The sequence below is a fragment of the Canis lupus genome, chromosome 21 (genome assembly GCF_003254725.2).
Source record: "Canis lupus dingo isolate Sandy chromosome 21, ASM325472v2, whole genome shotgun sequence".
Taxonomy (NCBI): domain Eukaryota; kingdom Metazoa; phylum Chordata; class Mammalia; order Carnivora; family Canidae; genus Canis; species Canis lupus.
The window spans coordinates 1,291,226-1,304,747 of record NC_064263.1 but is presented as its reverse complement, the minus strand read 5'-3'; the positions used below and the strand labels follow the sequence as shown (position 1 = coordinate 1,304,747).

Sequence of the window (13,522 nt, the reverse complement as noted above, 5' to 3'; positions counted from 1 at the left end):
AATTTGGATTAAAACCAAAAGCATTGCATATGATTTTTTTTGATGCCACAAAGTGAGATAGAAGGGAAATACAAAGAAGAAAATAATTAGACTGAAACGTTGAGGAAAAGCTATTGACATAATACTTGATAAATTCTTACCTAAAAATATCAGATGAAAAAAGAAAAAATAAAAAAAATAAAAAAAAAAATTAAAATATCAGATGAGATAAGTAAATTCTTACATAAAAATACAGGATATTGTTAGAACAGTTGATAAAATTTGAATAATGTCTATACGTTAGATAATATATATCAATAAGTCTCTCTTTTAAAAAAATTGTACTGTAACTATATAAGAAACTTATTTTTAGGAACTATACATTAAAGTATTTAAGGATAGGGCAGCCTGGGTGGCTCAGAGGTTTAGCGCCGCCTTCAGCCCAGGGCGTGATCCTGGAGACCAGGGATGAGTCCCACGTCGGGCTCGGGCTCCCTGCATGGAGCCTGCTCCTCCCTCTGCCTCTCTCTCTCTCTCCTCTCTATGTATTATCATGAATAAATAAATAAAATATTTTTAAAAATAAGTTTAAAGTATTTAAGGGTAAATGTACATCATGTCTGCAACTTACTTTCAAATGGCTCAGAAAAAATGTATGTATTTATAGAGAGAATAGCAATGCAGCAATGATGAAACAAACATTTAAGGAATCTGGATGAATTCTTTGTTCTATTTTTACAACTTTTGGGTGCATCTAAAATTATTTCAAAGTGAAAAGTTATAATTAAAAAAACACAAGACATAGGAAATCTGACATTTTTCAGAAATTCAGATGAAAAGACCTAATAATTTAAATACATTGTGGCCACACTCAAGCTTAATACACTTTATGATTCATTTATAAAGGTATAGCTTCAAGAGCAAAGGACATAATAATGTCTATACATTGATTAGTACAAATGAACTGTTTGAATGTGGGTGTTAAATTTTCAACAGCACCTTGACAGACTAAAGATTATTTTTGATAAGTGAAAAAGATGACAACTCTCTGCTTGCATCAGAAGTCTCAAATTTCTAAAAACAATGATAACAATGAGTATTTACTGAACCCTGATAATGTTCTTAGCCTTACACTAGATGTTTTCCTTTTTTTTTTTAAGATTTTATTTATTTATTCATGAGAGACACAGAGAGAAGACAGAGACAGAGGCAGAGGAAGAAGCAGGCTCCTTGCAGAGGGTCCAATGTAGGACTTGATCCAGACATTCAGGGATCATGCCCTGAACCAAAGGCAGACACTCAACCACTGAGCAACCCAGGGGTCCTTCGGTGTTTTTTATATAATGTATTATCTTATTTTATCCTTCTAGCAAACTTCTGAGTATTCTATTATTCTCTGACTCCCCAAGGTTCTTTTCAACTCTAAGACAACCAGATTGTAAAATATCACTTGGACAATATCAGCCCCAAGTTTGAAAGTACTTATAAAAACATCGATTCTTCCATTGTATTGTAATTTCTATTCCGTGAAAAACAAATTGTCAACTTTTATGTTTTAGTTTAAAAAATATGGCTAGGGCAACCCATTTTCTGAGTTTTAATAAAGTGAAAATTCATAATATTGTCTATCTCAGATCCAACAATTGGTTTCATTCTTATAATTTTCCAAAAACCAAAAGTCCTAAGAAGTTCAAGGACTCACTTAATAGCTAGTTGGTTTTGCAACGGGGACTAGAACTTACTCCAGTGTTGTTGCTGTTTGTGTTTTGTTTTGATTTTTTATACAAAATAATCTTTTTGCTTTGTGGATTCTTTGTGAAATTTGAGATATAGCCCCTACTTAGCATTCTGAAAGTGAGATGTTTATGTAAAAGTGTCACTTTAGCCAATTTAACAAGGACTCTGCCACTCTCAAATAAACAGAAAAGTTGTTTTCACAGTTTTTATTTATGCTTATTTATGCATGCTTACATGCACATACCACTCCAGGGAAGCTTTGTCATCATGCCTTTCTTATAGTTCACATATGGCCATGCACTTCACAATAATCCCCTTTGTACAAGGTGAAATACATGTTACATTCTACAATGTGTTGATTAATAGTTCTATTAGTGCTTTAGCTATAAAAATTTTCAAAGGAAAGATTTGCTGCTGCTGCGTGTGTGTGTGTGTGTGTGTGTGTGTGTGTGTGTGTGTTTTACCAAGCAAATGATCCCTCAGCTCTTAAATAAACATCTGGATTAAAAATTTGGACACTATTTCCATAGCAAAAATCAAAATCAGGTCCATTAACTGTCAACTCTGGCCAGAGAAGATTTCTTGACAGAAGGATGATTTTAAAAATTAGTTGGTACATTTATTTTGATTAATCTATCATTAAAGTTTTAATCAAGGCCAATCATAAGAACATCTGTTTCCACTAATCCCAGATGAATGACTTTAAGCAAGTTCTGTTATCTAAGCTTCAGCTCCTTCATTGGCAATAGAGGGATAACAACAATATTTACTGCATAGAAATGTTGTGAGGATTGAATCAGATGATATGTATAAGGGCTCAGTACAGTGCATTGCATATAGTAAGCACCCATTAAATACTGATCATGTTGATCATGTTGATGATACTTCAGACTGCTGGCTTGAGGAAGTTAGGTCTAAGGGTAGTATTTAGTTTGTGTGGAGCTTAATTATGTGGAGCTATCAAAACTACCTTAAACTAATCTGTTCAGATCAGTGTGTTTAATCAAACAGCTACTCTAGTACATTAACTGCATACAATGTGTTGTTCCCAAGAAGGAAGAATTTCTCCTGGGCATAGGTAAGAGTAATGAAAGATGGCCCTCCTTCCTTTGCCAAGTTTGGTATGAGAATCTAGAATTTAAGCCTGCTCAACTGAAACAATCAAATCAGTGGCGAACCCATAAGTAACTTAAATAATTTTATTATTATTAAGTTCAAAAATTGACTGAAGTAATTGAATTATGAATTCTTATTGCCACAAACTTTTGCTAATTATTCTTGCTCCCTCTCCTGTATACACTATAGAAATCATTTTATCATTCATACCTGGAATTTGAGAAGTCACTGCATGATTGGTGAAAATTACACTAAATCTCCTGAGTAGATGTGTTTTTTAGAGGTGATATAGCCTTTTAACACAGTATTCCATATATAATTTTGCTTTTCATATAGTTTTTGGAAGCCTCATGCAATTTCTTGTTTTATAAGGACACTCATCAGAAACAAATGCATGTTACACTCCTTTGTCTTACATATCTAAAAACAACTCTTTCCTAGATCAAGCAAAATCAAAATAATTTGTTTCATTTAATACTTCTCTATTTTCACAGGTGGAAAAATCACTAGTGCCCAGTCGACCCTCCACACAGTCTCTCCATCTTCATTATCAATAACATTGCTCTTGGCATTGATGATTCCCTCAACCTCTTGGTGAAAACTGCAGACTTACTTTGCTTTGCTTTATCTTGAAAATAGCAGTGAATAGAGTGTAGTGTAAGTGGAGACCCAGGACCCTGGGATGAGCTTTAAAAACTTGGGACTACACCCAGTGCACTTACAGGAGGTTGGGGGGAATATTACTTATCCATCAGGTTTCTCTTTGGTTTTGTAAATGGAGAGGGCAGTTTTTGTTCCAATAAAATATGCAGATTGTATGTAATGAATTTTTTGCAAGCAAAGGTAATTTCTGTCAAATGTATTCTTTACTTTTTTAATATGTTGGAATTTGATTTTATAACTGATGACCATGAGTGTGTGCCACCCATTTTTTAAGTAAGTGGTCTCTAGCAGATCTGTTTCACATGGAAATACAAAACTGAGAATGAAAAGTTTGCTAAAGACTCTGAGTCTACTGTTTTTCATTTTCCCTTTGGATTACTATCCCAATTGACAAACTAGTAAGAGATATGAGAAAATACTTCAGTTGTGTGATCCATTATAGCATAAATACACAAAAAATTTTTTGAAAAATATTGTGTTACTGCATAGTGAAATAGCAAAATTTGTCAATATGCTTATTCTATATGCAAGTTCTGTTAGGGTAGGGAATAAGCCATTTACATTAGTGGAAAGTAAATAAAAAGTGAGTCCAAATGAATTTAAGTGCTATTGTTTTTTCATTAATTACTGTTATCTAGCTGCAAATATAATAAATGTTTATTTTTAATAACAAAAGATTAAAGTAAAAAAATATATGGTCACTAAAAACTGCAGTCACTGGTACGTTTCCAAGGGTGCTAATTTGAGAACAAAATAAATACAGAAAAGAGCTTTCCCATTTCCCCACCTACTGACAAAATAGATGTTGCTTAATAGATTAATAAAGTCCAAGGTTTTCTTCTAATTGCCAATGATTTTAAGGACAATGAAAATTTGTTGTTCAAATAATGATGCATACATATAGTTTGTGAATTAAAAAATGTTTTAAGCAAAATAAATAAATTTTGATTTTTTAAACACTTCCATGCATCACATACCACTTATAAAATGTTACCAACTATTAAAAAAAAAGGCCTTTTGAATAAATTAATTTTTTTATTAAGCTGTGGAAACATGACCTCAGTACTGGGCCTCAGCTAGTCTAACTAGCCATAGACTGCTTGGGAAATGTTCCCCATTTGCTACTTTGAGGGGTCACCATGGACTACAGTGACTCTAGATAGTTGGAAATTCAAGTGAAAGCTTTCTACCTGATGATATATAGAAGTTCCAACTGCCACAGTTCACATCCACCCCAAAAAATGCCTGAAGGGATAGTTACTGTAAAGTCGAATGCCAAAAAGGAGCTTGGAGGAACTAGTTTTACAGATGATGTTAATATGAAAACAAAAATAGTTTCTTTTCTTTTATAAAACCTAAGCCTGTTAATTCTGTTTGTAACATCCTTAACAGTAAGCAAAATGAAATGATATTTACCTTGCACTCCTGGCTTTAGAGGTTAATCCTTATAGAATCAGGATATATTGGAATTTCTGTTCTGAACATCATAAAAGATTGTTTTCAGAGCCATAGCACAACCATCTAAGTTGGTTACTCATTCTGTTTGGGAGGAATTAATTCCAAGACACCTCTAAAACAAGAAGTGATTTAAAAGCTATTTTTAGTTAACAGATTATTATAGTAAATTACTACAGTTGTTGAATAGTGAAGCCTGTGAATAATAACAACCAAGTGACCTTCTTTGAGTGGGAGAAGACTTTCTTTGACCCTCCTTTGGAGTGGGAGAGGCTGGACTTTGCAGATAGAGGAATGCAAACTACTTAGCAGGCAAAATATGAACTCTCATGAGTACAGTGTAGCTTGCCGAAGCAAATTGTGCATCTGGAAAAAAAAGATATAGCAAGAATATTAAAGAATGGGCAAGAATTTTACTTCATATTTGCTTAATCAATTCATTTTCTTTATTTTCCATGATGCTTTATACTAGATTTAGTGAAGGACTTTAAGAATTAAGTTATTACTGAAACTCTCATAAAACAAAGCCCAATAAAATATGCCAACATATGGCAAATGCAAATTAACCAAGATTCCCAACTAACTGATGGATGGTGCACATCTGATAGAATATTTACATGTAGAATGTCTGATGTATTCTTGCAGGAATCAGAGATTAGGGATGTTTTTATTCAACCTGCACAGAATATGTATTTTGCATCCTAAACCTATAAAAAAAAGTTTAAATGTTTATGTACTTATGTATTACATACTTGTTACTTTGTAGAAAGCAGAACAGTATTCCTTATCAAGGTACATTATTTTTCAACTGCAGTACTGAGTGAGCTTTTTCTTGGATGGTATGGTAACTGCACAGTCTTAAATCATTAAAGAGACTGTATTTTTGTATAATGTCAATTGAGCTATGAAGGAAAAACCACTCCTCATATTAAATTAAAAATTTCATAAAGTGAATGTTTTGCATATCCAAACAAAGGAACTATGGACTCCATGTCAAATCATTAAATATATTGTATACAATCTGTATATATACTCTATATAATGGTATATATCATGTGGAAGGCACAGTCAGATAATAGTTCTGTGTACTGTTCTTGTAACATTAGATCTTTTTAATAAATAATTCTCTTTTTATTGACTTTTATCTTCTCTCCTGTCAGCTACATGAGTGACTTTATTTATTTCATGCATACCACAGTATGATCATGATTATGGTAGTGTTTTCATGCTGAAAATACCACAATGTCAGTACTTTGCATGCCATTATGATTTTAGGTTCAAAAATTTCCATAGATGTCCATGTTAGTTTCAATTCAAAAAGTAGAGGCCATGTCAAAAAGTAAACCGAAGAAGAAAAAAACAAATGGGATAAATTTAGGGTTAGACTCATGCTTTATTTCTTCTCAGGAAAGGACACTTCATCAAGTGAGCTTTGTAAAGAGTTTGTTAAATGCATAATTATGCTTTAATTAGAAATTGTCTATCCTAATCCACCCTAGGTATAATTCTTATAGAGTTATTTATTCTTTTGTGCTTCCTTAGCACCATGTGTAATTTCTGTTATACCAGCAATCATATGATTTACAATGATTTGTTTATGAATGCTTCCCCTCCAATCTCTAGGCTATTGATCCTCTAAGGGAGACTATACTATATTCATCTTAAGATTTCTTTCATCATTACATAAACAGTACCTAGCACATATCAACTGAACAATTAATTGGATTTAATTTAATGTTGGCCCTAAAATTTTCCTATAGAACAGGCTTCCTATACCTCGGTGATCATCTAAATCACCTAGGAACCCAAATATCAGAGTTCTGATTCGGTAGGCCAAAGACAAAGGAACTTTATTTTCAAAACCTCCTCAAATAAAAAAATGATACAACAATACTAAAGGGAACTGGGAAATAACTAGTAAAATTTTGCATGGATTTACTCTTTGACCTAGCAATCATATGTCTAGGTATCTATCCCTAATATAGACTAGCAAAAATATATTAAGGGAATAAACAAGATTCAAAACAATGAATATATGCTTTCTTTGACGTAAGAAGTGGAAAAATATATTTATTTGCTAGTACTCTCTAAAAGAAAAGGGAAGAATAAACTTCAGACTAATAAAAATTGTTGCCTATTAAGGAGGGAGAGAATGGGATGTAGGAACAAATACACAAGTAAGATCTTCTTCTCTGTACTTATTTCATAGTTTTGACTTTAGAACTATATATATAAATGTTTTACATTAATTTAAAAATTAAATTAAAAAAAACAAAGCAATCTCCACAAAATAATATAAACAGAAAATAATGAAACTAACTGTATGTCAACCAAATGGTTGATAAGTTAAAATTTCTCTTTGTGGAGAATTATAACCATGTAGATAAGTATTTCAAGTCAGTATTTTGAGAGTATATTCCTAATAATACATACATACCAAAGACCACACACACACACACACACACACCCCAAAAAGAAATCTTGACCTACATTCATTATCTTGTGAATAGCATAACTATTATAATAATTTTTTAATTAGCCAATATATGAATATAAATGTTAAAGTATTAGAAGAATGGATTTTCAAGATAAAAGAGATACACATCTGTAAAATTTAAGTTAAATAAAACCTGTAAACTTTGATTTAGAACTATCAGTATGGATTCATAGTTCATTTAACCTTATTCTTAAAAATAATATATTTTTAGCTTTGTTCTACAAAAGTCTAGAAGAGCAGTGAACATCCTAAATGGAAAAATAATACAAATAAATCAATAATACACAAAATGTGATGTCCAATTTTCGTTTTACACCAAAGGAAATTTCTTGGAGCAATGGCTGATTTAAGGTCTCGGATAGGAAATGTATGAGATGAACCTGGGACTTTTTACTTACTTATAAAGACTATCATTTATGTGGAGACTTAAATACCTCCCACCAGGAAAGATGGGATAACTTGAGCTCAAACAATGACAGCAATGGTAGAAATACATATATCTACATATCTATGATTTCATCCTAATATATACACAAATCATTGGTCATCTCTGTTAGATGCAAGATTATTATTCTGAGAATTGTTATAAAAATATAAAAAGGGCAAGAATTGAATATTCTTCCAGTAAGAACTGCGTCTCAGGATAATCAAGTAGTTAATGAAGAGTAGCTCTACTTTATAGAAGAATCACAGCTGGGACTTCTGGGTGGCTCAGCGGCTAAGCGCCTGCCTTTAGCTCAGGGCATGATCTTGGAGTCCCAGGATCGAGTCCCACATCAGGCTCCCGGCATGGAGCCTACTTCTCCCTCTGCCTATGTCTCTACCTCTCTGTCTCTCTGTGTCTTTCATGAATAAATAAATAAATAACATTTTTAAAAATCGTTTAAAAAAAAGAATCACAGCTAATAAATGCAAAAGGAATGATAGAACTAAAAAAAATTACTCAGACAATGATTCTTGATAAATGTTAAAATCATTAGTTAAAATGCTGGTGAAGAACCCTGCAATAAAAATTTCAGGCTGAACCTACTGATTTTAACATCACTAAAAAGAAGACACAGAGACATTAATAAGATAGAATAGAAGGTAAGCAGCACTACCTCTTTAATATTCTTGCCAAAAAATTTCATCATGAACTTGAGTTTATGAAAACCTTAGCTCTAAAACTAATATTACACTGTGTGTTAACTAACTGGAATTTAAGTAAAAAAAAATAAGATTTTATTTATTTATTCATGAGAGACACAGAGAGAGAGAAAGGCAGAGACACAGGCAGAAAGAGAAAGATGCAGGCTCCATGCAGGGAGCCCGATGCAGGACTCCATCCCAGGACTCCAGGATCACGCCCTGGGCCAAAGGCAGGTGCCAAACCACTGAGCCACCCAGGCTGTCCTAAGTAAAAATTTTTTAAAAACCAAAACCAAACAAACAAACACCTGTAGGCCTAACTGCTGGTTAGCAGGAAATACTGGAAAATTAATGAACCCAAATAATACCACAGGAAGAAATCATCTAAATCCTGAGTGTGGTATATTCCCCAGGACAAAAGATTTAGGTATTCCAAAATAAATAGCATGAAGTTTTAGAGTAATAAAAGGAACTGTTAACACATTTAAAATAGCCCGAGAAGCAATATCAGCAGAATGAAATTGTTTAGACCTTATTGGGATCCTGATTCAAAAATAAAACAATCATAAAAAAAAAAAAAACAGCTTTAAGACCATGTGGAAAGTTTGAATTTGGTTTGGGTACTAGAATAAGAAGAGGAAATAATAATGTTACTGACAGTTACTTTTTTAAAAAGACTTTATCAAAGATACATACACAGTATGTACAGATAAAATTGATATGATATCTGGTATTTGCCTTAAAATATTCAATATCTGGAATTTCCTTCAGGTCCCTTCAGTTTCAATGCAAGGGATCAACCAATACCTTGACCTGGAGCACTGGGTACTACCCTTTAGCTACAACTTGCAAAGCCAGGCGAACCAGGCATACCTCTAGGGCCCTGGTGCTTCTCACAAATTTGTATGTAGATCAAATGTCACAGTTCAGGACATAAGATCTGGCTTCCTAACTAAATCTTAAAAATACTGGATGATGTAGAATAAAAGTGCAAAAAGTTAATCCTCAGAGGGTCAACTCTAATTAGTGGGAAATTAGAAACAGATGAAGCCAAACAGATCGATGGACTCCTCTCTTTGCTCTCCTATGGGTATCCCCCAAAATAATTTCTTCATACAGCCTATTTGAAGACATCTCACATGGCCATGAAGATATATTTGGTAAGGATGTGGCCCCATCAAAGCTTAGCACAAAGCAATAAACTGAGTATACATCATCTTAACCTTGCTTTGTCTTCTTTCCTGACTTTTCTTTTTTTTTTTAGATTTTATTTATTTATTCATGAGAGACACAGAGAGAGGCAGAGAGATGCAGAGGGAGAAGCAGGTCCCTTGCAGGGAGCCTGATGCAAGACTCAATCCCAGGACCCAGGGTTCACGCCCCAGCGAAAGGCAAATGTTCAACTGCTGAGCCACCCAAGCATCCCTCCTGCCTGACTTTCTGTTGACTTTACTCATGTTCCCTGAGATTGCACCAAAATCTACTTACTAGGGAATCTGGCCTAGACAGTCTCTATTAATTAAAGGAAACCATGGCTTCCTGAAGAAATAGTTCATTTGAGGCCTAGGGCAAGAATTATACAAGATAAGCCTGTATCATATAATAGTGCCAGAAAGCAAGGAAGTTAAAAAGACAAATGGTGTCATGTTAAATGGACATAGGATCCACCTTGAAAATGTTCCCAGTGGAAGATGGAGAATAAATAAGATTTGGAATTCACCACCTGAATCTACTGATTAATTTTAGCATCACTAAAAGTGAGACATCATATGCTGTTGACCACCTCATATGTAATATGAAATCTATAATGCTATTATAAAGCATTCTTTATTTTTAAAAAATCCTGAATCCTGAATTTAGTTACCTTCTATATTTATCAGTTGCAGAAATTATAGGAAATAGAAAAAAATCTTTTTATGAGACTATAGAGAAGTAATTGGCCAAATCTGGAATGTGGGATACTCTTCAGGATAATGAAACATTTTATTTCATAAATCAATATCACTAAAAAATAAGGGAGGAATGGGGGTTTCCCTTTAAATGAAACTTAAGAAATTTAGTAAATTACAATGACCATGTTCAAATTCTGATTCAAATTAGCATTTATAATAAATTATATTTGTGAAATAGCCAAGGGAAATGGGATATGGACCAAATAAAACATTATACACTAATTTTGTTAGAAGTTATGGTGTATTGTTATTATTTTAGGTAATTTTTTTGGAAAGAGATGAAATGATATGATGGCAGGGATTTACTTTAAAACATTGCAGAATTAAAGAAGTATGAAGGAAAGGAGGGAAGAAGGAAGGAAGGAAATTGAAAAATATATATATGAGGAAGAGGGACACCTGGGTGGCTCAGTGGTTGAGTGTCTGCCCTTGGCTCAGGTCATGATCCTCTTATTGTTTTTTAAAGATTTTATTTATTTATTCATGAGAGACACAGAGAGAGAAGCAGAGACACAGGGCAGAGGGAGAAGCAGAACTCAATCCCTGGACCAGGATCACACCCTGAGCAGAAGGCAGATGCTCAATCACTGAGACACTCAGGTTTCCCTACTAAACTATTAGGAAGAAATTTTACCAATTCTCTACAATCTCTTCCAGAGGATAGACACTAAGGAAATACTTCCAAACTCATTCTATGAGGCTAGCATTACCCTAATTCAAAATCAGACAAAAATATTACAAGAAAAATAGAGACCAATATCACTTATGAACACAGATGCAAAAATCTTCAACAAAATATTAATAAATGAAATACAACAATATACTAAAAGAATTATATACCATGACAAGTGGGATTTACCCTAGGTATGTAAGATTGGCTCAACATTCAATAATCAATTAATGGGGGATCTCTGGGTGGCTCAGCAGTTTAGCATCACCTTTGGCCCAGGGCGTGATCCTGGAGTCCCCAGGATCGAGCCCCACATCGAGCCCCACATCAAGTCCCACATCAGGCTCCCTGCATGGAGCCTGCTTCTCCCTCTGCCCATGTCTCTGCCTCTCTCTCTGTCTCTCATGAATAAATAAATAAAGTCTTAAAAAATCAATTAATGTAATTCATCATATTAAGAAGCTGGAAAAGAAAAATCATCTGATCTTATCAATAGATACAGAAATAGCATTTGACAAAATCCAAAACCTATTCATTATACAAACTCTCAGTAAAATAAGAAATAGAATAACTTCTTCAACTTGATAAAGAATATCTACCAAAAAATCAACAGTTAACATCATATTTAATATTGAGACACTAGAAGATTTCCCTGAAGATTGAGAGAACAAGGCAAGGATGTTTCTTCTCACCACTCCTTTTCAACATTGTACTGGAAGTCAAGAAAGAAAATAAAAGTATACATATTAAGAAAGGAAAAATTGTCTTAATTCATACATGACATTATTGTCTATGTAGAAAATCTGAAATAACCAATGAAAAAACTCCTGGGGGACCCCTGGGTGGCTCAGCAGTTTAGCGCCTGCCTTTGGCCCAGGGCATGATCCTGGAGTCCTGGGATCGAGTCCCACATTGGGCTCCCTGCGTGGAGCCTGCTTCTCCCTCTGCCTGTGTTCCTGCCTCTCTCTCTGTGTCTCTCATAAATAAATAAATAAATAAGGACAAACATTATATGTTCTCATTCATTTGGGGAATATAAATAATAGTGAAAGGGAATAGAAGGGAAGGGAGAAGAAATGTGTGGGAAATATCAGAAAGGGAGACAGAACATAAAGACTCCTAACTCTGGAAAACGAACTAGGGTTGGTGGAAGGGGAGGAGGGCGGGGGGTGGGGGTGAGTGGGTGACGGGCACTGAGGTGGGCACTTGACGGGATGAGCACTGGGTGTTATTCTGTATGTTGGTAAATTGAACACCAATAAAAATAAATTTATTAAAAAAAAGAAATAAAGAAATAAATAAAACACTCCTGGAACTAATAAGCTATTATAGTAAGTTTGCAGGATATGAAGTTATCACACAATGTTAATTACTTCTCTGTATATCAACAATAAACAAGTGGAATTTATAATTCAGAGCACAATAACCATTTATAGTAGCACCCCCAAAAATGAAATATATAGGTATAAATCTAACAAATATATATATATATATATTATATATGAGGAAAACTACAAAAACTTGATGAACAAAATCAAAGAAATAAATGATTAGACAGCTATGACAGGAAGACTCAATATTGTCAAGATGTCAGGTCATCTCAACTTGATTTATAGATTCAATACAATCACAATCATAATTCCAGTGAACTATTTCATAGATATTGACAAACTGATTCTGAAGTTTATATGGTGAGACAAAAGACCTAGAATCACCAATACAATCATGTATCTATATATAAAAATTATAAATCAATAATTCTGGGATAATGATGACAATAATAATAAAGCTAAAAATCTTCATCCTTAGTTGGGGCCTTTAGTAAATGAGAAATCTATGGTTCAAGATTATCACAGTTTCTCTCCTCTTAAGTTTAGAATCTCTCTTTTCTTCCATTTTTTACAACCTATTCTTCTGATCCTATCATGTTCGAAGAGATGGGACTGGAAAGGAAAAAGCAAGAAAACTTCTTACTGAACCAGCACTAATGTAAAATGACTTTCTGTTCTCCGAGCTTAGCAGTTTTAAGGCTCATTCTCTACCTCACTGACACTTCTATGGTTCAGAGAACAATCTAGGTTTATTTGACTCCAATTTCTGTATTGTGAGAGGCATATTTTCATCTGGCTAGTTATTTCCCCCTCAATCTCATCATTGCCCATAGTAATGTTATTAGGAAGAATTTAAAATAGCTTAAGGACAGCCCTCTCTTCTATATGGCCTACTTCTGGTGTATGTGAAACACACACAAATCCTTTGCTGCATTGAATTCTGCATGTATAGACCAAACTCAAGGCAGTGAGCTTAACTCCAGAATCAGCAGCT

The 13,522-nt window shown here is 33.8% G+C and overlaps 1 protein-coding gene across 3 annotated transcripts in view; it reads left to right on the top strand.

The window, feature by feature from the left end:
* Positions 1 to 6,094, top strand: part of CNTN5 (contactin 5) — a 1,295,471-nt gene extending 1,289,377 nt beyond the window's left edge. For all 3 annotated transcript variants that reach the window (XM_025420999.3, XM_025420992.3, XM_049098649.1), the window contains one exon: positions 3,327 to 6,094. In XM_025420999.3, the coding sequence (XP_025276784.1) occupies positions 3,327 to 3,430 (104 nt within the window). In that variant the 3' untranslated portion in view covers positions 3,431 to 6,094. The remainder of the gene's footprint in view (positions 1 to 3,326) is intronic.
* Positions 6,095 to 13,522: the final 7,428 nt, after the last annotated feature.